This window comes from Acanthaster planci, linkage group LG02 (genome assembly GCF_054643075.1).
Source record: "Acanthaster planci isolate LZ-2023a linkage group LG02, COTS_SCS, whole genome shotgun sequence".
NCBI lineage: Eukaryota > Metazoa > Echinodermata > Asteroidea > Valvatida > Acanthasteridae > Acanthaster > Acanthaster planci.
The window spans coordinates 13024112-13047058 of NC_141778.1; the positions used below are offsets into that span (position 1 = coordinate 13024112).

A 22947-nucleotide genomic window follows, 5' to 3' on the forward strand; every position below is an offset into this window, starting at 1 on the left:
GTGCAGGTCATTGGCTCGAATTTGATTGGGGCAAGTGTGCCTTTTTTCACAAGTTCTCAGAGAAGCACTGAAATTTGTTTAACAAGTGAATTCTTGTCGTTTTGGACACTCAGGCAAAATAAGTCAACATGAAAAGCTTTTGCTATGAATGTAGTGCCAATAACGCCTGTATACCAATTTTATATATATTTCATATCTCCTTTATTGCTAAACCAAGCTCATTTCAGACATTTTGAATGCTTTGTCAAGCTCTCCGATGAATATAAAATACGAGTTTGAAGTCGGTAAATCGATCGGTAGGTCGATATCCACATTGTTAAATTAAGATCTTATTACCAACTCTCATGAAAATATAAAATTAACAAAATCGATTCGAACAATAGACAGTTATCTTCAGTACACAAATGACTTACTCCATCTGTTTACGAGTCAATTAATAATTAACATCTTGAAATATTAAGTATTTTATTCGAAGACAACGGCGCTGGCTCAAAGGTTGAGGTCGCGTATTTTGCATCAGACATGGTGGAGGGTTATCGAATCAAATGACAGATAAAATTGGTTTTTGCTATGCAAACTTCTTATAATCCACCCCAAACTTCACCCCTCTGGTTTGTATTCACTTCGTTAAATCCCTCCCAGCTTAGGACTGACAGGCATAGGCATGTAATGTGAGGAAGGGGTCTTGAATCGCCTGGATTCGAACTCGACAACGACAACGTCAACGTCATAATGCACTGTGCTTCCCTCACAAAAGGAATGCTCAGGCCGAACAAACTATTCCTTGTCGGTAAACAACTTTGTTTGTTGGTAACAGACGAACAAACAGTATTTCGAAATCAAATAAGGCCGACGACCATTTAATTTATTTCACAAAATATGCACATATATAGCACGACAGAAATAATTCAAATAAAATCACACGGGCATATGATATTATCCACAAGCATTTACAACCTATAATCACAGACTACAAGACAAGCTGCTTCATTTATAGAAGAGGATATTAGGTGAAATGAAAAACATCCTGGCAATTTACTAACAAGTACAAGAAACAGTTCCACTTTTGAGATAGTTTGGTCTTATATCTGGATAGCTTGGAACAATCTTAGGAATGCTGGAATAGTGCAGATGTGGAGAACTGTGACCAAACCATGAATACAAGAATTTTCGTGCTACAGTAAAAACTACAAAGTCCAGTATCTTGGGCATCGTCAGGACTTTTTGGGGGGAGAGGACGGAAAAATTTCATCAGCAGCAAAGTGAAAACCACTAACAGCAGGGGGGGGGTAAATTCAGATGTTTAAGCAAACCGGTGATTTTCATCTCTTTTGCTCCTTTTCTTTCATTTTTTCACACCCCTTTCTTAATTTTTAAAATTTATTTCCGGGGAGGAGAGGGGTAGGGGAATCTCCCTTATCCCCTCCCCCACGATGCCCATAAGTAGCACATAGCTATGTAGTATTTGAACTATCATTGTAGGATACTCTCGGTCAATTTCTGAAATAGCTTGTCACATATTAGATTTGTTTCTAAAGGATCCACTGGCAGCTATATGTGTACATAAAAAGTACATGAGACACATGTACTAATTATATGCATAAACTTGGCATATCACTTCTTCCATTTTACTTGTACATTGCTTTTAAATACACTCACACACATAGAAAGGCAAAATGGTACGATATTTACAGTTGCAAAACACAAATGGTGAAGGCTTAAAAGAATATACTGAAAGTGAATCTGCTTGGAAATCAAGAAATTCTTCATTGGCCCACTTACCTATCCATCCCATGTGTGAAATGTTACATGCATTAAAACCCTAACCCCCTAGGGACCATTGAAATCCTGCATAACCTTGTTGGGTTCAGCATGGTTAGAGATAACCCTAACCATGCTGTTATTTATAATTGGAGGATTGGGGACAATTACTTCCATTTCAGACAGGCGTTCTGGAACCAGTAAATTTTGAATTAAGCATTGCGAAGGTTTGACGTCTGAAACAATTAGGAGCGACCAGTTATACTAGCATGTGAAGGATTGATACATGAAGACGCTCGGAACAACACCAGAGCAACCAGGTTTCAGACGTTGCTCTTTTCACGGGCTGTACCCAATGAAAATGTGTATGTATTGAGTCCGTCTCTCTGAAACTAAAGTTCAGTTGGATCGACCCCACTCGCTCTTAATTCTATTTGGTTCAGTGTGACCACAGAATGCCGGTCTCATGGGTGTAAGAGTAAAGGCAGATGACAAATTGTTGCACTGAAAATAAAAAGGGCAATCGACTGTTTTAAGGCCATAAATATGATTTTCTAAAAAGTGCACTATTGCTACGTTTGACATGACCTGAAGACATCAGAACTTACCACATACATTAATGTTTACTCAAAGCATTAGGTTCAAATGTGACAAAGATTAAACATGAAAATACACTCTTTGGAACAATTTTCAGAAGGCCCTCATGAATGCTGGCTTCTTTGTGTTTCAAATGATCAAGGTGATCTTGAGGTAAAAACATATAATCAGGCTAAGTCCATTGTAACTAGGGAAATGGCAGAAGTTAATTTAAGATTACCAACTGTTAACTGCACTTTAGGTTTGATGTGCACCCTGATGTTAAATTGTCAACATGTATCAAATACAAGCAGTATGTACCTCTACGAGGAATCACATCTTGATTTTTACCAAAGACACAAATATAATGAATAACACTTGTTTATATATCATTGAAAATCCAATATTTGTTAAAAATGTCCAAATGAATGCAGGTAATCTAAGTATACTTTCTTAACCCCTCTATTTGGTGACTGAATTGAGTGGTAAGTAGGAAACATGAAGACTTTTTTTAGCATGCTCAAACTCTGGCCTGCTGATATAGTTATTAATTAAATTGTCAAAACAACTAAAAATGGACAAAACTTATACACCTGCATTAGACTAATCTGGCTGGATAAACTGGATCAGATGAAAACAACTGTTGCTGTTTCTATCAAAATAGAGACTGAAAGTGGCTTATAATGGCTTAATAGCCTAAAACATACCAACATTGCGCTTTGTTTACAGGACCGCTTTCCTATGGGGGCTTGATGGATCATGTCCCTTCGCATAGGAAAGTGATCATGTAAACAAAGCATGACACCATTATGTTACAAGTCTGTTAATCAATGTACAGGTTATGCGGATCAAACAGACCACGTGCATACCCCACTTCTGCCCGGTCTGGGACCTTAACTTCTCTGATGGCTCAAACCTGACAAAATCCACTTGTCGGGTAGACAACCACTTGTAAATCTTGCAATGACTGTAACAAGTGGCAGGCACGTTGGACTAATTGCACAATGTAGGTGGCACTGTACAGTAAACAGTCAGGATATGCTACCAAGCACTACTTAAACAGCACTACACCTGTAAAAATACAGTGACTTTCAGGGCACCATGTGACATTGTTTGCATATATCATTTACACAGTCATCTTCCACAACAGTTCAAAGAATATTGTCCTGGGCGAAACGTAACCCATCATGTCACCTGGTTTGTGATGGCACATCTTAGTTTTGGAGATTTCTGCTTCTGCTGAGCTTCAGCAATGCAAACTGTTACAGTTAATGTACATGTACAAATAGCTGCATTTGGCAGTTGCGAGCAATCTGAGGCGTAAAAGTTGCTTAGTGCTAGATCTTCTGCAAGTATACACAAGGCGCTGATATCTAACAAGGAGCCATTGTGAGCCCAGCCTGGCTGGAGGATAATGCTTTAAACACAGCAGTAACCAAATGCAATGACCCAAAAAAATATGATTAGGACATTCAGTGTTGTGGCCTAAATCAACGACCTAAACAGCAAAGGATATATATGCATCCAGGCTACTTTGTAGTTAATTTCTGCTTTCAAAGAAAACACACTTCTTTTTAACATTCAGCAGTTTGCATACCTGATTTCTTTGTCAATTAAATAACGGAAAGACACTAACATGCAACTGAGAGAGCTCAGATTTCTTTTGCCACAGTACTACATTTTTGGTAAGCAGAGCGCTTAAGAATACAGACACAGCCTTTAAGTGTGAACTTCCATGTGACCAATTGAGACAGGACCACTGATTTGACCATCATGGTGTCTGCATGGCCTTGCAAATCAAAGGAATGTCACTTCTCTCTCATCAATCATTATCTGAGGGAATAAAATAAGAAAACAAATGGAGCGCATTAAATAAATAGATGGGCTCAGCAGTTGTTGACAGCAATGTGAATTAGTGAACAAAGATGGCACCAAATCTTTCATGTACACACCGTGCTGTTCTCTTTACACCCCTGCAAAATGGAAATCCTTTTTAAGACACAAACCAATACAGCTACTGAAGAAGGATAACTACACAAAACCGAAAACACAAATGCCTGAAAGCAAACAAATGAAAGGTAACAGGGACCATGCTTGAAAACTACAAAACCAGACAATACACACCAGCAGCCAATTGAACCAAACTCTATTCAATGGTGTAACTTCACTTACGCCACACTTTATTGTGTAAGTTGTACAACACGTTCAGCACAATTTTACGAAGCTCTTGCACTGTACATGTAGAAGTCCAAGACTTACGCAAGAAATTATGGCATGCCCTACAGAATTATTCAGGTGGCGTAAGTTGCACCGAAAACATTGAGAATGAACAATTCAACTGACTAATTGTGTTTCGTTTTAAGGCTCATTACTGTATAACTTTCTGATGAGGAAAAGACAAAATTGTTTTCCAAATAGCGGGCGGAGGTGATTAAAAGAAATATACTGTAATCCAAACATGCACAGCTAGGCAACCTTTCGTGAAATCAACCCTACATGTATGTACATTGCACAGCTACATGTATGGCACATATTTATGGCCCAAGGCTTACATAAGGGGCAAAGTTGCACCAAGTTCAGGAAATTTACGGCCGCGTTTTATCCAGGCTTAAAATATCTAGCCATTCTGTCTTATACCCTGTCTGTGCCCGGCAAAATTTGCAGAAACTGACAACCCTTGGTGTAATATCTGAGCCAATGCTTCCATTGCGCCCAACGCCTTGGATTGAAATCTCAAGATTTATCAAACAGTGTTAAAGACTTGTGAGAAAAAAATGGGGGTTTCAGAAGTTTGAAAGAGCCAAAAAAAAATTGCCTGTCCTTAGGACAGGCGGACAAGTGGCTGGATGTGACACTGATGAATGTAGTGTCTCTCACACAGTCTAGTAAGATCAGAACAACCATGGAAGACAGATCTGTTCATCGGGAGGAGCAAACAATACCACCTTATATAAATTGTAAACTGCCAGGGCACTACACTGCCTAGTGCAAGAACTTAGCGTGGCCAGTAAATTACAGATTTGAAACACTTGGAGTGTGGCAAAGTCAAGGTATGAAGGCCAGTGGCATTAGCATACATGGCGATGGTGAGACCTTGATGTGCAACTACTGCAGACACACTGCGTAGTTTTCAATGATACTCATGACAGCAAACATTCAAGTGAACATTCAGCCAAGTGATCCCAACTTCAGCATAGGATACTCGCGGAATACAACCAGCAGGTAATACACAAGTCTGAAATGGAATGGCTGAGGCATTTCACTCTAAAAGTTGTTTAGAAATACTGGACAATCAAGCTTTATGTAATAGTGGAAACAGTTTGAGTGCACGCGAAGTGAGCATGGTATTGGTGACATCTATGAATTAACTTGGATGAGCGTAAATTTACAACCCTTTCTCATTGTAGAAATAATGTCAGCGATGACAGAAAAATTACAACCATGCAAAAAGCTAAAAGGGCAGAGTGAATCCTGCTACAAAGTTATATGAGACATTCGGCACAATTTGATGTCCTCAGAGCAACATTATTCCTTGCTCCACACAAGAAATTTTTGGCGGAGAGGTTTTAGTATTTATAGAACACTAGCACAATGTGACGTCCTCAGAGATACATTATTGCTTGCTCCATACAGGAAATCTGTGGTGGAAAGGTTTTGGTAAAATAGGAAACTAGCTACAGTTCAGTCAAGGCAAAAGATGAAGTTTGCAATGTGGACGTGAAAGACTTTCCTCAAAGCTACAAGCTAAATGGCTGACTACATTTCTATGTGTCCACCAACTAGATGAAAGTCAGGAAATGAGTTGTATAACTGTAACTTACCACAGATTGAGTTTATGATTAAAGGAAGAGCAAACAAACCGTGTTAGCACTGTATTTATTAAGAGATACAAGATAACTTGTGAAGTGCGATCGTGCAAATGATGCTGATGAGAATCACGTCGGAGATCTGCCCTTCAGGGCAGACTTCATTTACAAAGATATGACATAAATCTCCAGGAAATATGATTAGGCTGCAGAGGACTCCTCTAGTTCCTTCCACAGTTCATAAACTTCCAGGTAATATTTGAGTTGAAGTCCCTAAAAAACTGAATTCAAGTCCATCAAGAAGTGGACTTGAGTTCAGGACTTGGAGTCTTACAACACCGTCTCTCTATGGCAGCTACTACAGCCGCTGGCTAACTAGAAGTCCTTACAAGCTAGACAGTGATAACAAAGACATTGCCAACTGGGGCTGAGTTACTGACCTTCAGTGTATGCGCCATCAGCCATGACTAGTTGGAGTATCTTAGTGTAGAGATGCTCTTGACCTTCAGCCAGGATGCTGCCTATCACTTTGGTGCCTTGCTCTATATCTTCATCTTCATCCTCGTGAATGGCCTGAGATGAAGTCAAGACATGGCTAGACATCAGATGCACAACAGACATTGGGGCTCAATTATATCAGCTCTACTAAGTGAAATAAAATTCCTAAACAAGTGCGAAAGTGAGAGAGGATTTTAACCAGACTCCCAAAAATATCACACTAACACTCAACTTTCTTGAGTAGCAATACCTATTGTCTTCATGGCCATCTAGTGACTGCAGCAGCTTGGATATTGTAAGCAGTCCTGTCCTCTGCTAGTTTTGGTCATACTATCAACAGCTTAACACACTGTAGACTTGGAATGTCCAGGTCAAGCAAGGCCTTTCCCTTGGTCTATCTAAGCCAGGTTGGGCGGGGGGGGAATCTATGAGAGAAGTGGCTTGCACAACTTCTTTGACATGCTGATAAAACCTAACCCTACACAGCTGATCTACATGATGACCTCAATTTGACCTCTAGTCCGTCCCAGCCACTGCCTCTACCTGTATGGACTTGTACGCCTTGATGAATGTCTCACACCCTAGTTCCTTCTCCAACTGTAGTCTAGATTCCTCCAGTCGACTGAAGAGACTCTCGCTGTCACCGTCCCCCTCGCCATCGGTGCCATCGCCTGTGCCAGGTTAGAGACAGACCCCGAATGGCTAATGTTATGTTTTGTTCAAATGTTGCTGACTGCTGGCAGAGAAGGTGATTTCACATTGACCTGGGCCTAATTTCATGGCACTGCTTAACAGCGAATTTTGTGTTACATAGCCTTCGAGTTGACAGTTAGGCAGTAAGGCATAGTAGAAGTAAGTTTGACCCTGTCAGAACATGTTGATTAATGTAAAATCATATTGAAATAGGAGGATTTGGGACCGTTAGATTGGCTATATGGGTAATTCCAGAAATCAGGATCCAAAAGTGTGACATTTTTGTGTCCCTGTTATATCTGACCTTTCTTATTTGACATGGAAATATCACCAGAATTGATTTCAAACTATTACTATTTGTTTGGCAGGTAACTTGCATTAATTCATCACTCTTGGAAATTAAAAAAAGTGTTCTGAACTTACAAAATCATATGTCAAATGTGACAGGGACACACACAAAAATGGACCCCTAATTTCTGGAATTACCCATATACTAGTAGGTAATGTAACACTACAAATCTCCACGGACACAACTATGTGCTTAGCACTTCCCTACCTTCCTTGGAATAGTCATTTAAGCATGAGTAATAGTTTATGCTGTAGTAAGCACAACTTTCTCTACGATATTTGACCCAAAGCTCCATACGACTACATGTATTTCCATAAACTGACAAAATAATGAACCTATCCACTGAGCAGAGACTTTTTGCTATGAAGATAAGACTAGAAGGTTATTACTTTGAAGTACCTTGAAATCTGTTTTAAAAATCTCTAGCATTTGCATGCACTTGTAAAGGCGCATACAGGTCCAAACCAGTAGAGTTTATGTCATTTGCTGTGTATAACTACATGTATACAGAGTCAACATTCAAGGGAGATTCTGTGACCCTGAGACACATTACCACGAGACATTAGCTCTGATGTTATTATCTGATAATTAATGAATTGGCATTTTCTTTACAAAAACTGTCTTTGGCTTTTATAAAATGAACTAGTAATTTTGTTTTTGACATCTGGAATTAGAATTTGAGCGACGTCATTTAAATCTCCACACAATGCATTACATACCCGAGTCCCAATCCTCATTGATGGGTTTACTCTCTCCAGACTCATTACCATCAGCTATATCATCTTCATCCTCGCCGCCCTCTGCTCCTACTGGTGATGAGGACTTGGACGACCTCTCATCTGACCCTCTAGGTGACCCCTCATCCTCCCTATTGGCAAGCCCTGCCTGATCCTCTGCATCTGAATGTTACAAATTGGAATGAGGTATAGTGGTTTCTAAACACGACAGACAAGACATTACGATGTGACCAGTTTTGCTTGGGTCGTGAGAAGAGACGGCTGGTCATGTAGCATTGACAGAACAAAATGCAAGACATAAGAAACATTTCAAAAAGGCATACAAATGTTTCTAACTACATCAAGAGCAACAGCTGCAATTTTAAAATACATAATGCTCTTGAATGTACCCTGTGTTCAGTGGTCTAGCCGTGGTGGGCAGTGCTGGGCGGCACCACCCAGTACCTTCTGGGATTCCCTTAAAAACCAACCTTTGGGCTGTGAGAGCTCTGCTCGCTACGTTTGGTAATCCAAAAATTTACCCAGCACTAAAATGGTCATAGCTATAACACTGCCTGTGTTTTAAAAATACATTTTGTAATCAATCCTAATTGTGACTGCTAAATAAAGTGAGCCAGCTTCAAATGTAGAGCAGCTCCAAAGAGGATAATTTTCAAACTTAGCAAGATGGGAATAAATTTTCAAATGACCAGGGCCTGCAGCCTTTTCAGTCTTGAATCCTCTTAGTTCATTTTACCTGTTGCTTCCAGGATGCTTTTCATGGATTCTACTAGACTTCTGTATTCTTCATCGTCGTCACCATCAGCTTCATCTCTTCAAGAAAAAAAAAGGAAGACAGGGCTGGACATGAAAGTCAATCTCTTCCTCCCGACCTAACTCTGCCCTAACAGGCACCATGACAGACCAGGGCCGAGGAAGCACAAATCTGCTAGGGTGTTCTCACCCATGGCATGCACCTTGGAGGGGAACCGAACCCATCTAGCGAGCACACACTGCAACCCAACGCATTTGAGCACTGCCTAGGCGGGCGGGGGGGGGGAGCTCAATCGGGGTTCACTACCTTAACAAGGGCTGCAAGCACCGCATGTGTTGGTGGGAGGTACACCAAACTAAAGAGAAGATAGTAAAAAATACACTTGGGGTTTCCCCCTTTCACCATGTTACAAGGACGCTACAGCTGGGTGAGAAACCAGTACAAAAAGCATTCTGTCAATGAGTGTAAACATTGTGCCCATGGTGAAAAAATGAACCCCTTACAATGCTGACCACTGTGCCAATCAGGCTATTTCACTTGTTTAATCTCAAACGAGCTGTTTTCTTTTAATCTCTTCACATCTAGGGAGGGCTGAGCCTGTTTTTTGAGGAAGATGTGTTCAGGCTTCCTGCATCTAAAGGACAATTAAATTCCATGACTTTGCCATGACCAAATTATGATAATCCATGACCCAGTAACACAAGTTCATGGAATATTCTGACTTTTAAAAATGTGAATAAACTCATGCATTGTATGCACTTATTTCTGATGATAAAAATCTCACATAGCGTTTCTTTTTTAATTCCATGACTCTCCATGACTTAAGTCATTTTTACAAGATTCCATGACTTTTCCAGGCCTGGAAAACAAAAACAATTTTCTACGATTTTTTATAACTTCCAGTCTGCGTGAACCCGGCACGTCGTCATAAGGTGTTACGACAACAGCAAGTCTAAAATGGTGACAAAATTAAAATGGCGGAAAAATCTGTCATGGTTCAGGGCAATGTAAACTATGCTGTAATGATATCATAAAATGTACACCCCCAGCCTTTCTTTGTTGATGTCCTGCCAATGGTTGGCAGTTCTTACCCTCCATCGTCGGCATCAACATCATCCTCTCCGTCCTCAGTCGAGTCTTCCTCATCCTCAGACTCATCCACATCCTGAACCTGTAGGTCAGCTAGCTCAAGCTCCAAGGTCCTGGCAGCTATTTCCATTGTCTGCTTCTCCACCTCAAAGAACGGGTTCAGGGCTAGCGTGGTGCGGAAGAGCTTGCTGAGGTCTGGCATGGAGCATGTCCTCAAAATCTGGCATGCGGAAAGCAACATGGACAAGTTTCAGAGCTGGGGTAGTGTGACAGCTTGCTGAGATCTGGCATGCAGGGGGCATGTCCTCAGAAACGAATTTGGGCAGGACAAGATTTCAGTCACATTAAACATAGGAAGGTTTCAGGGTTGGGATGGCATGACAGCTTGCTATGATCTGGCATGGGACATGTCCTCAGAATGCGACATGCTGCAGGTAAGATACAATGAAGGATGGGTTCAGGGCTCAACTGGTATGGGAGGGCTTACTGGGGACCAACATGGAACATGTCCTGATCAGATTTGTGCAAGGCAATATTTCAGTCATATTAAGTAGGATCTTTACACACACACAAGTGTGAGTTTGTTTCTGCATGCAATTGGGGACCCTGAACAATAGAGGACAAGAAGGTCCCCGATTGACAGAAGGTCCCCGATTGACAACTGTGTACAAAACATATGGGTGGTCTTCTAAAAAAGTTAAAGTACGAACAATAGAGGAACAATAGGGGGTCCCCAGTTGCAGGCAAATACATTAACGTGTGTATTTGCCTGCAACTGGGGACCCCCTATTGTTCCTCTATTGTTCAGGGTCCCCAATTGAATGCAGAAACAAACTCAAACACACAGACACATCAAATGGAAGTTTCTTCAGAGTACTTGTTTGTGATTAAGTGTAGGCCTATGTTGGGCATGAGATCTGAGGAAGAGACAAGAAAACCTGGAATCCTTAAAGAAGACTGACATGGGGTGAAAGCAAAACAAAGGAGCCCCACTTGACAAGTAAAGACTTACAACTACTATCCTATAAATACTAAACGTGCAACTGTACGAGCCATGGAAGGTTGTCATATACTGTACGATTGTACTTCCCTTTTACCTTAGCATCGGTGTCAAAGTTCCCTGTTTCTAGTCCTTCAACAACATCAGATCTGTTAGCCGTCTTATACCTGAAACCAAAAGCCAACAAAAACTACTGAAGAAACTCTCGTTTTTTATCAACAACACGGAGCAGTTATTGCTATCCTAACTCTACCAAAGTTTTCCACTCCTTAAATGGAGAAGGTGGTACAGGTGTGCAACTACAGGTGAGGGAAGACTTCAGTTAAGACAACAGATATGTCACTGGCTCTAGAAAAATGTGTGATAAGTCACCAGATTCAGGTTAGGAGTTTTTGATATGGCTGGATTCTGCACATCAAAAGCTACAATTTGATATATGAATGACCCCTGTAGTGCGCCACATTCCGAAGATATATAGACGTTTGTATATCCACATTTTCAGATTCAATAAGAGCACTTTTCGAGAAAATGCTCATAAAGTGTAACGCTTGGAAACACAATACTATGTAGGATCAATTTTTCATCTTTATTCATCAGTATCCATGTTTGTACTCACAAATTCTGAAAATATAAATATTATAGAAACTATTAAAGGAAAAAACCCCAAAATCACATTTCCGAAGAAATCTTGCCCTTGAGCTCCAAATAGAACGAGCCATTACGTGTTTTGGCATTCCGCAACTTAACCTTAACCGCCCAAAACCTGCCATACTCCAACAGCAGGTTTTGGCAGGTTTGGTACCGCACCTGAGGAACTTGTTGAATTTTGTGAGACTTGGGATGGAAGGCCTGGGGAGATGGTGTTGGATTCTGTGTGAGTTGGAACACACAGGGGTCACTGTGTGCAGTGTCTGGCTTGCTGTACCAATTGTTGGACTATGCTTGATTTTGTCAGGTTTGGTACTGTTCAATGCAAGTCATCCTATACTGCATAGACCCATCCATACCATATCACTCAAACTCCAATGGGCTCATTCTGTTGGAGTTTATCAGGTTTGGTTCAGTAACCTGCATGTACAAGTACATAGACAAGTACATGAACCTGTTGGGTTTTGTGAGGTTCAGTATGCTTTCTAGTGCAGGAGCCTAGGGGGTTAGGGTTTATACCCTTTTTTCAGAGCGGGTCACAAATGTGTCAACTTGAACTCCACTTACAAGGATTGATCTTGTTCATCGTCATCCTCATCACTTTCAAACTCAACCTGACTCATAAGAGCTGGAAAGAAAGACAAGAACATTTAAATACCATAGTTGATACTCAATACTCACCAGAACAGCACCCTTATGGAAATAATGTAACTCACAAATGAATGTTTTTGTAGAACTGCAAACACACACTGTTAAATGAAAAAAAATATGTGAACAAATAGCCTGATAGCATTTTTACCAAACAAATGGGGACGATGAGGACTGCTGTTTTTGCAAACTCATTTTTTTGGGTATAAAAAGTATGGGTGGAATTATAAAGAATAAAGCTACATGTAACACCGTTTTATTTTTGAAATTGCTGAACTAAATTGATATTATGTTATTATTTAAACTACTAAACAAAAATGTCTGGGTTAATCCGCAGTCTATTAAAGGCTAGAGTAAAAAATTATGTAAATTGCTCAACACACTAAACAGTTCTGTTAAACCAACAAATACTAAATTATTAACATGCAATGAGGCATCACTAATCATTGCAAAAAGGATGACCCAAATGCCTCTTACGTAAATGTTAGCACCTTGCTTTAACTACAAAATCAAACACAGCAATGGCCAAGTTGGAAAGAACTGTAAGTGAAAGGGGAGGGTGAGTGGAGAAATCGTGGTGAAAAATGTGAAGCTCAAACTGCAAATAGCTGAACTCTGGAAACATACTCAGACATGTACCTTCTGGAAAGAGCAGTGGCTTAGGCTGTGAGGTTTTCCATGCATCACAGCTGGGGTAACTGGGTGCCCCTGGGCTAAGTTTGGGTTTAGTGGGGCTATCTCCGGGGTGCACTGGGCTCCTAGGGGGGTCATCTAGGGTTATGATATCATCTGGGTTCTCTATATCTTCAATTTGGGAAGTCAGAGCTAGGTCTGGGGAACTAGGAATGCTGATTTTGGAAGAGGAATGTTTAGAATCAGAGGTGATTTCTTCACTTTGGTCTTTTTGGTTTGATTGTTCATCAAGTAAGTCTGTCTGCACATATTGGGCTTGTTGCGTTTGGCCTTTGTCCACAATCTCAGTGCTTGGTTGGATGTCTGACCCTTTGTGTATGGATTTCTCGGGTGAGGTTGTAGATTCCGCGGTAGGGGAACGAGTTGGGGTGAAAGAAATCTTTGAGGTGGCCGTAACTTGTTTTCCAGGGGTTTCTTGACTAATTGGTTTAGGTTGTGCAATGTCATCGTCTTTAGGTGAAAGGGAGGGGAAGGAAAAGGTGCAAGACAAACACGTTACTCTCTTTTCATTTAATCACAGGATCCTATTCAACGGCTTTGATATATGTTGGAAATACCAGCAATGCCAAACATTATGAACGACTGTGAACAGATTATGATTTCTTCACAGAATCACTCTAAAATGATTAAGTCTGACAAGGAATGGGCTTAACTCAGTGACTGGGGCAAAATGCTCATAATGTCTTACAGAGAAATAAGAACCAAGAGATGCTTCAGGAGGAGAGTGTTGTTTTGATTTGGTTAATCTTATATCATCATGCAAGCGATGCATCATCCTCAATCATTCAGTCCCAGAGGTGATGGAAGAACGTTCAAACACCCACATTGGATAAATTCACATACTGTCTCACAAAGTACCAACCTATTGGCCAAACTGGGCAAGCATGACAACTGGGTAAATGAACTTAACACTTACATTTCTCCTGTTTTGGCATAGTCTTTTCAGCACTTTCTTTCTTCGGTTCTGGCCTGTCACTGATCTTGTCTGGTGAAAGCAACGCCTTAACCGGACTTGGTGACTTCCGAGGACTGGTCATCTTGACTGGGCTTGTACTCGTTACAGGGCTAGCTTTCTCTGCAGAAGAGGCCCTATCTGGACTTGAGGCCTTTGCTGGACTAGAAGTAACGTCTGGGCTAGAGCTCCTGTTCGGGCTGGAGGCTTTGTCCGGGCTGGAGGCTTTGTCCAGACTGGTGGAGCTCCCGGGACTTACTGGTTTCTTGGGTGACAAAGGGGCCCTGAGAGTCTGCTCCGACTCTGTAGATGGAAAATTGTAAATACAACGGTTGAAGTGGATCTACAAAACAGATGAGACTCCACATGCGCTGAGTTGCAGAGTACCAGGGACACCTCCTCATGTGCTGAGTTGCAGAGTACCAGGGACACCTCCACATGTGCTGAGTTGCAGAGTACCAGGGACACATCAGGTACATCGGGAAACAACTTGAAAAATAACACCCCTGATGTGTTTCAGTGCTTGTCAGCTCAATACATATTCAAGATTTACACATAAGTGACAGCTCACTATGGAAACTACTGGCAAAAATTTGAAGAGCCTAGCAGATGGGTTTTAACAAACAAGCTGAATCAAGATTGTCAACTCGCAAGATGAAAGTTAAATGATTTATCCTTGTTTAGAGTTGTTATGTGGTGTGCCTGCAAAATACTGCATTTTGCAGCATGCAAAGTTTCAAATCGCTTTGATCCCAGTAGACACTAAAATATCCTGACCTTCTTTGGGTGTGGTGGGAGTGGTTGGCGTATCTGGTGATTTAGGCACGGAGCTTGGAGACTGACCCCAGGCAGAGCGTGGTTTATTAGGCACATCAGATATCGATTGGCCTGGGCTGGGCTTAACTTGGGTCTCCTTTACGTCAATAGTCTCAATGGAACCTTCAGAGAAAAACAAAAAAAAGAGTTTCATGGTTTCAGGACTACTTAATTTCAAATGTCAATAGTGTAATAGGAAAATAAGCTGAAGAGACGAAAGAAAAAACAGATCTAAATGTTTTTTTGCAAAGCAGCACAACCGTTACGGTCATGGTGACAGTGGCATGATCACTGTAAAACAATATGATGTTCTTGCTTGTACATTAATAAGAAAGCACTGACTGCAAAAAGCATCACAGGCTCGCTGTTTAATTTGATTAATTTTGTGTTGTCTGTGGCTTCCAGCTGATGACGTCAACATTGGTGCTCCTCGAAAGTGTTTTTTATGCCTAAAAACAGCTTAAATTCATCCACACCAGTCAGCCAGTACACTCCTGATGGTGCATGATCACGTGCATAGACCATCCAGAAGATGCAATTTGTGATACTGCTAAATCGTTATTAGATGGCTAAAATTAACAGAAGCATGTGTGGCATTGTGCTCTTAATCCCTGCACCTAGTCCACATTTTACAATCAAATCTTTTAACTTCCCTTGTCTTATCACTACATGGAATATTGTGGTAATTCAAACTTTCTTCTATCCGTTCAACTTGAATCAATCTCTCTTCCCGGACATCTGTAATCTTCAAAGTGCTACAGTCGATATAAGACGCATCGTAAAGTCACCTTTTTTTGAAGATAAAAGTTGGAGACGCAACTTAGTGGGAATGTGGGGACATGACAGCAGGCGTGCTTTCCACTCTGACTAATGTCTGTGTTCGATTTTGTTTAGGTATCAACATTCACTAGCCTTACCAGCATCTGTGTCATCACTTCCTTTCTTAGCTCCAGCGGCTATGGTGATGGTTCCCTTGGCGATGGGGAGTTTACGAGGACTTGGCTCATCTTTGACTATTGTTACACCCATTGGAGCCCCACCTACAAATAACACACACACAAATGACAGCCATTCACACTCACATAAAACTTGGCAACAAAACTGCTGGGGCAAATTCAGTGAAGCAGCTTCGGCTACAAATACTGTAAAAGCCTTGAACTCAAGAATTTTTCTTTAAATGATGCGCCATGAGAAATGAGCAAAAACTCTCAATGTTACTGCGTTATATAACACAATGTATTGGATATCCCTACTTTACAAGTTCCATACCTGTTGGATCAGCTGTTAATAGGGTGGTCGTACCTTCAACAATCTCTGCCTTCTGCAAGGCATTCAGCGCTGTCTGTGCAGGCCCACCCCATTTCTTACGTCCTTGAGGCAGGGGTGGTGGAGGGCCAAATGCTCCCTTCCCACCCCCTCCCAACCCTCCGCCCCCTCCCCCAACACTGGCCGCGGCTCCTGCATTCATTATGACAACATCACCTGCACCGGTGGCTGAAAATTCAAAAAAATAAGCCTGATTCAAACAAAACCCACAAACAGGTATGTTTCTTGTCACCACGATATCGTACAATTTCAAGCTGAAATGTTCCATGCATTTGGAACGTGTTTTCCATCTGAATTTCAAGTTTGTGTAACTAAACTATTGTTTCTCACGCAGCACAGATTTTATGACGATGAGTTTGGAATCTTTGACAACTGAAAAGCTTGATGCCTTCTTTACCTTCCATGCCTGATGCTGTCTCTTGTAACGGCAGATTACCCAGATTGATGGCTGCATTATCTCCCCACTTTTTACGATCTCCGCCTTGCTCCTCCTGTGGCACTGCAGGTCTAGGGAACAGACACAAGGCCCAAGCAACTTCACTGAATCATCTCGGCATCAACAGTCAGGCTTTCTCTTCTAATGAACTGCAGAATTTCATTTCGGTAACACTTTGAAGAACTTTCCCCTTCACGGAGTCTATTTACATGATGCCTCGTACCACGTACATCAACAGGAAATGCCGATTTAAAAACTTGTTTCTTAACTGTGATTTGTACAATTGTTTCTCTGCTCATAATTGTACTTTTATAGGATGATGCTTTCGATTGCTGATGTTAAGCACACGGATCAAGTTTGGCACATCAGAAAGAAGTGATTCCCACTTTCTGGATGACACCATCATGACTTAAGCAGAGGTTTTTCCAACCACAATTGGAGACCTTATTTTGAATAAATACTCATCTCGTTTTGAACACCAAACATTGGTAATATCCAGTTTTACTGACCGAAGCATAAAGTTTATACTTACTTGGACAAGGCTTCATCTTTAAGCTCAGGCGTCTCCTGGATTGACAAAAACAAAACCATGAAATAAGTTAGATTTCAGTTCACACGAAAGCCAGCATCAGTTACAAATGGCAAGTCTGGATTTTATTTGACAAGGTTTTTGGAAAGACCTGCTGCCATAAGTGAATGCCTGGGAAGTCTTTGACAAAAAAACAGACCAACCGAAATGCCCCAACCCAAGACCTTTTGACAATCAAATAGTCTTACTGATGGTAGAAGTTCACATCCAACATCCTTCAACACTGCTGTCAGGGGCACCACTGTCAATCAAAAAACAAACAAATAATGAAACACTTTGTACAAGAAGGAAAGCCTGTCAACAATCTGACGAAAATATTTTGCGTATCAATCCTGCGTTTCATTAACACACTTTAAATCAAACTCCAGTTAACAAAATAACATGATTCATGATTAAATGACCCATTCATCATTTAAATAAAAATGCTACAAACCATGATGCTAACAAAATAAATTAAAAACGCTAAAAAGGAAAAGGATTTCAACAACAAAACTGATGATGACAGTTTACCTGCAGCTGCTGGGCCCTTGGCTGGTACTGCAGCTGGTACTGCTGCTGGCCTGGTAACCAAAGATAACAAACAATGGAAGAGCTATGACTGAGGTAATCAAATAACCATGCTCTCACACAACCCACAGATCTTCATAAATTGGATCCTTTCTACTGCATATTCCTTAAACAGTGCATCTAGCACTGGTTCATGACTAGGCTAACTACTTTCATACCAACTCACATTTCTCTTGAGTATTTGACAGGGTTGCATCTTTTCAATGGCATTTTGTTACTTGTAGTGTATCTACATACGTTATATAATAGAGGTTCATATCTGAGATGTGCATAATGCATGAAGCTAGTAGGTCTCAAGGATGATAGCTCACCTTTTGGCGTCTTGAGCTCTCTTCTTGGCCAACTGTTGATTGAAAACCAGAGAGGAAAATTATGCTTAACTCCAGCTTTCAATGTAACTGAAATAAGCTGGAACACTCTAAATATAACAAACACTTAAGGCTTTCGATTGATATTTCATATCAATTTCAAACTTGTAACCTAATAGATTTGGGACAGTCACATGAATAAATCGACATGAACAGAAAATGTGGCTCTGGAAACCACAATGCCAATCCACAGAGAGAGTTATGACCTCGAGCTCCCCTTATCAGACTCACGTGGTCTTCCCAGGATTTCTTCTCCTTCTCATATGCCTCTCGTCTCTGCCTCTCAAGCTGTTCCTTCAGTTTGGCAGCCTTCTCATCAGCTTGGGCCTGTTGACAATTCATGAAGATGAACATGAATGAGAACAGGTGCACTGAACATCGCATATCTAAACTGACTACTGGTTTTGGAAGAAAACCAATGTTGCTGTGGTACAGCAAAAAGAACATGAGACATCAGGTCTTTTGAGTTCGAGCTCCATCCTTCTCAACTAATCAACTTATGAACTAATTTTCTTTGCATACGCTAATTGTACAGTTTACAGTAACGGAGAAACAAAGGTCTACTTTGAGATGATCAGAGGGAAATCTGGGGGATAAAGTGCTGTTATAATGCATATCATACATACGTACGTGTCCCCTTGGCCCTATGTTTGTGTTTCTTCTTCCTGTTTCACAGGTTTTGTACACAGCATAGCATGTTATAGACTCCAGATTAGGACTGTTTGCTGTTCTGTTAACTATCTGAGAGGAAGCCTTTTTTTTCATGAAGTAAAACTAGTGTAAGAAGCATAATAAAAAATGAGGGCACTCTTTTTATCGACCAGCATCTCAAAAATCTAATCAAAACCATCCCTGTATGGTATTCTTGTACCTTGAGTGCCTCAATCTTTTTCCTTCGAACTTCAGACTCCAGAGATGCCTATAAGTTTGGGGCATTAAAGAGAGAATACATCTATTACTCCACAAACAGGTCATCACATCAATAATCTCTTATGATTACAATACAGTGTATCATCAATCAATCTCATTTATTTCTCCACATAACAATTGGGTAAATATCACAGATTTACAGTAATAAATCTGGATGGGGGCCTCGAAAAAGCAGAGCTTGTCTAGTAGTGGCCCCCGTCATCATAACTAACATCATGAGATCTGGAAAGTGTACATAGATAACCCCTGGAAGTGAATGCAGAGTGCAGATAAAGGAACAAGTGTGATCAACAACTATGGTAAAATTAATCATTTGACTGATTGTAACCACAGGCAAGCTAGATAACGAGGGCTGGACTGGTCCAGTTGACTATTCAAGACCAGTCCTCCCAGAATGGTCACATCGCTGGATACCAGCCAAATCATTTGTGTCAAAATATACATCAAGGAGCTCCAACTTCGTAGTTCAACTAGATTCAGGGTACATGACAAATTAAGCACTTGCTAAGAACAGATAATTGATTGGCATTGCTCGTTACCCAAGATCTGCTTTTTTACCTTGACTGCCTTTCCCTCTCCAGCTGCAACTTTCTCTTGGAGGTTTCGTCTCTCCTGGAAATTCTGCATCCGTATCGCCTTCAGACGCTCCAAATACTCCTGGCAGTCAGGAAGAGAGATTTGAGATGTGATACTACCTTTTTAATGTTACAGCACCCCAAATGACCATCTCCTGACAAATAGGGATGGCTAGACTATTTCAACTTTTCTTTTGAAATGAATTGATTTTTAAAATGTACCTCTTCTTGGGGATTTCTTCCTTTGGCATTACCAGCAAATGGTGCGATAGATGGAGCCGGCTGGTTGTAGGCTGGGCTCTGAATGAGAGAAAAAAATAAAACCATCTAAGAATTTAAACCTGTACTTTTCCTAGAAACTCTAAAACTGAATATTTGGGAATTTTTCTTCTCAATCTGTCCATAAATTTGCAATCTTGAAATTTCTGAATTAACTGACCAATCTAGGGCCCGTAAAAACCGAGGATGAATTTTTTTCATTTGCCTCCAAACTGAAAAGATTAAAATTTGTTTTCCTTCAACTTGGACGATACCTGGGTGTACATTTAAGTTACTTTCCAGATATCTGTGTTTTAAATTTAACAAGGTTTCTGCTATTAAAATTTAAAGGATTTCTTTCACCACACTGAGTTTTCTTGACTCTTTACTTGATGCTTTGCAAATAGTAGTTCCATGGTCGTAAATACAGCCGACTAAAACTCAGTTCTATTTTAGAACCACTTTGCTCTTTTACAGTTTGCTTCTTGACTTTTCAATATGGAGCTTGTCTTCTATAGCATAAAACTACAGCCTATATGAGCCAGTTCAGTATTCCAACAGCGCATGCCCACAGTGGAGTCATTTGAACTGGCGTGGGAGATCTAACCTATCAGCGTGGCCCTACGCAGACTTGCGCGTGTACTTTGACCTTGGATGGCCTTGCTTTTTTGAAATAGCAGACTGGCTCATTGAACAGGTCGCAAAAATGCAATCAAGCCAGCTGATGACAAGTTACCGGTCCAAACGGGTTGGAGACCCTCGCTTTATTGGCCGCTGCTGCTCGTTTGTTGGCCAAGAAGTCTTCCACCAGCCTTGCTCTGTCTGCAGCCTCAGCACCGGCATTCCTACAAAGCCAATTGAAAATTTCAGTACGAAAATTACAAAGTCCTGGATTTCTAAGAGGGTTTCATGTGCTGGCATTTGCCAGATTCATCTACTCAACAATTTTTCAAAACAGCATCTCCTGAAATGTTTTACATTTGAATGAAAAAAAGGATAATTGAGAAAGCATATCAACGTTAGACTTCAATTTGATGTTTGTATGAAAAATTTGATTGGGAATTCATGCAAGATTGAGCGGTTATAAATCAGTATATTTAAAACCCAAATGGGGTCCTGGCACCAGGCCAAATGGGGTCCTGTCACCAATGATGTTTGGGTGAGGGTTCTATTCCCTTATTAAATACATTACACAACAGAGAGGAGACGCAAAGCCCCACCAGACATCTTTACTATCACACCTTGCCATCTCTCCTCGTCGGGCTGCCTCAGCGGCGCTGGCTGATACTGGACGATCCCTGATGTTCTGCCTCGCTGCTGCCTCATCTGGCCACGCCCTCCCTTCCTCCTGCCTTCTGAACATGGCTGCCCCGCCCTGCCCCACCTCCGCACCTTGAGCTCTGGCACGGAGGTTATCCAGGTACTTGTGGTAATTGTCGTAGTTACCTCTTTCTTGGAGAGGCTTGAAAGGCTACGGAGCAACAGAGCAAAAGGGGAATGAAGTTTGCAAACTTTCAAATGTTACTGAAATATGTTCATCACTTGTTAATGTAAAATGCTCCCCAATTACTACATCACTCATATTAAAACACACAGAATTTTTTTTAGGAAAATGAGACTTGAGATCTTAAATGACGCAAAATTTGAAAGCTGAAAACCGTTGGAATCTAAAAATATAACTGATATGGCAGTGAAGAACAATGTTATTTTACATTTGTCACAGCAATTGGGTTGTGTAACTGTTCACATTTGTATTACAATTGTAGCTCAATAAAATTGGTCGTGATAAAATTCAAGAACCGACTTTCAATCACTGGATTGAACACTCTGCTTGAGATTAGTTTGAAGCAGATAGAACCACACGCAACCAGTTTGAGAACCAACCTTGACTTCACGTTTAGCCTTGTCAGGATCTATCCTGGGTTCTTTGACTGGCGGCTCATCGTTTGATTGGCCGTTATTCTGAATGGAAGCATGCGCATAATCAAACCATTCAAACAAAACCATGCACATCTACTCTGCTAACATGAGACATACATGTACATGTTATGCGATTAAATAAAATGAAACTACATTGGGAAATTGTAAAATAAAACAATTCTAAACAAGAAGATGTCCGAGTTATTCATGGTCATGATGCCCCACTCCGTTTACATGTGTGTGTTCAGTGGACCCTGGGCCCCCACTGGCTCCATAGCAAAGTGCACATGTAAACAAAGCATGACATCATCAGTACACAGGCCTACAGGACTATTATCAGATGGTGTCCAACTCTCCTTTTTGTCCAACTGGTGTCAAACCAAATTTCAGTGACACTTTTTAATGACTATATTTTCCCACTTCTAAACCTGTGATCAGTGTTTGGAGAGAAAGTATGAAAAATAAACAAAATGTCAAAATAACCTTCACAAACAAAAAGTAATCAAACAAACAAGGACAAGATATCAAACAGAACAAGATTCATTAAAGAGAAAACTAAAACACAGGCAGTGAGATGACATTGAGGAAAACTGAATAGAACTGAAAGAAAATAAACCAAAAACAAACAAGAACTCAAGGTGTCTATTTTTAAACATGCCATTAGTTCTTTTATCACTGAAAATCAAGAAAGCTTTACATTACCTCCACACCGTTAGATCCACCAGATCCTGAACTTAGTGTGTGACGCCAACCAGCCTCTCTGGCCTTGTTGATGTGATGCAGCTACAAATCAAGTACAAATTTAAAGTTGCCGTTAGCAAACGAAAATCATCAGATGGAAAATGTATTTGTGACACAAAATATTAGTTAGGACCTTTGATAGATGGAGATAGATGCTATTTTGTCCTGTTAAAGTACAGACACTACTGAGACCAAAAATGTTATGGGGGGGGGAATT

The 22947-nt window shown here is 40.7% G+C and overlaps 1 protein-coding gene across 4 annotated transcripts in view; it reads right to left on the bottom strand.

Moving 5' to 3' along the window:
• Positions 1–831: 831 nt before the first annotated feature.
• Positions 832–22947, bottom strand: part of nek1 (NIMA related kinase 1) — a 31480-nt gene continuing 9364 nt past the window's right edge. Inside the window, exons 17-42 of one of the 4 annotated variants that reach the window (XM_087133048.1) lie at positions 22692–22772; positions 21954–22031; positions 21311–21540; positions 20806–20914; positions 20034–20111; positions 19795–19893; positions 19178–19225; positions 18538–18633; positions 18250–18281; positions 17882–17931; positions 17560–17612; positions 17315–17349; positions 16744–16853; positions 16323–16514; positions 15938–16060; positions 14982–15143; positions 14169–14507; positions 13199–13702; positions 12479–12539; positions 11361–11430; positions 10266–10483; positions 9157–9233; positions 8403–8582; positions 7185–7312; positions 6584–6716; positions 832–4170 (exon numbers count right to left, since the gene is read on the bottom strand). In XM_087133048.1, the coding sequence (XP_086989174.1) occupies positions 4160–4170; positions 6584–6716; positions 7185–7312; positions 8403–8582; positions 9157–9233; positions 10266–10483; positions 11361–11430; positions 12479–12539; positions 13199–13702; positions 14169–14507; positions 14982–15143; positions 15938–16060; positions 16323–16514; positions 16744–16853; positions 17315–17349; positions 17560–17612; positions 17882–17931; positions 18250–18281; positions 18538–18633; positions 19178–19225; positions 19795–19893; positions 20034–20111; positions 20806–20914; positions 21311–21540; positions 21954–22031; positions 22692–22772 (3297 nt within the window). In that variant the 3' untranslated portion in view covers positions 832–4159. Of the gene's footprint in view, positions 4171–6583; positions 6717–7184; positions 7313–8402; positions 8583–9156; positions 9234–10265; positions 10484–11360; positions 11431–12478; positions 12540–13198; positions 13703–14168; positions 14508–14981; positions 15144–15937; positions 16061–16289; positions 16515–16743; positions 16854–17314; positions 17350–17559; positions 17613–17881; positions 17932–18249; positions 18282–18537; positions 18634–19177; positions 19226–19794; positions 19894–20033; positions 20112–20805; positions 20915–21310; positions 21541–21953; positions 22032–22691; positions 22773–22947 lie in introns of all 4 variants that reach the window. The other 3 variants (XM_087133047.1, XM_087133049.1, XM_087133050.1) reach the window with 3 other exon arrangements.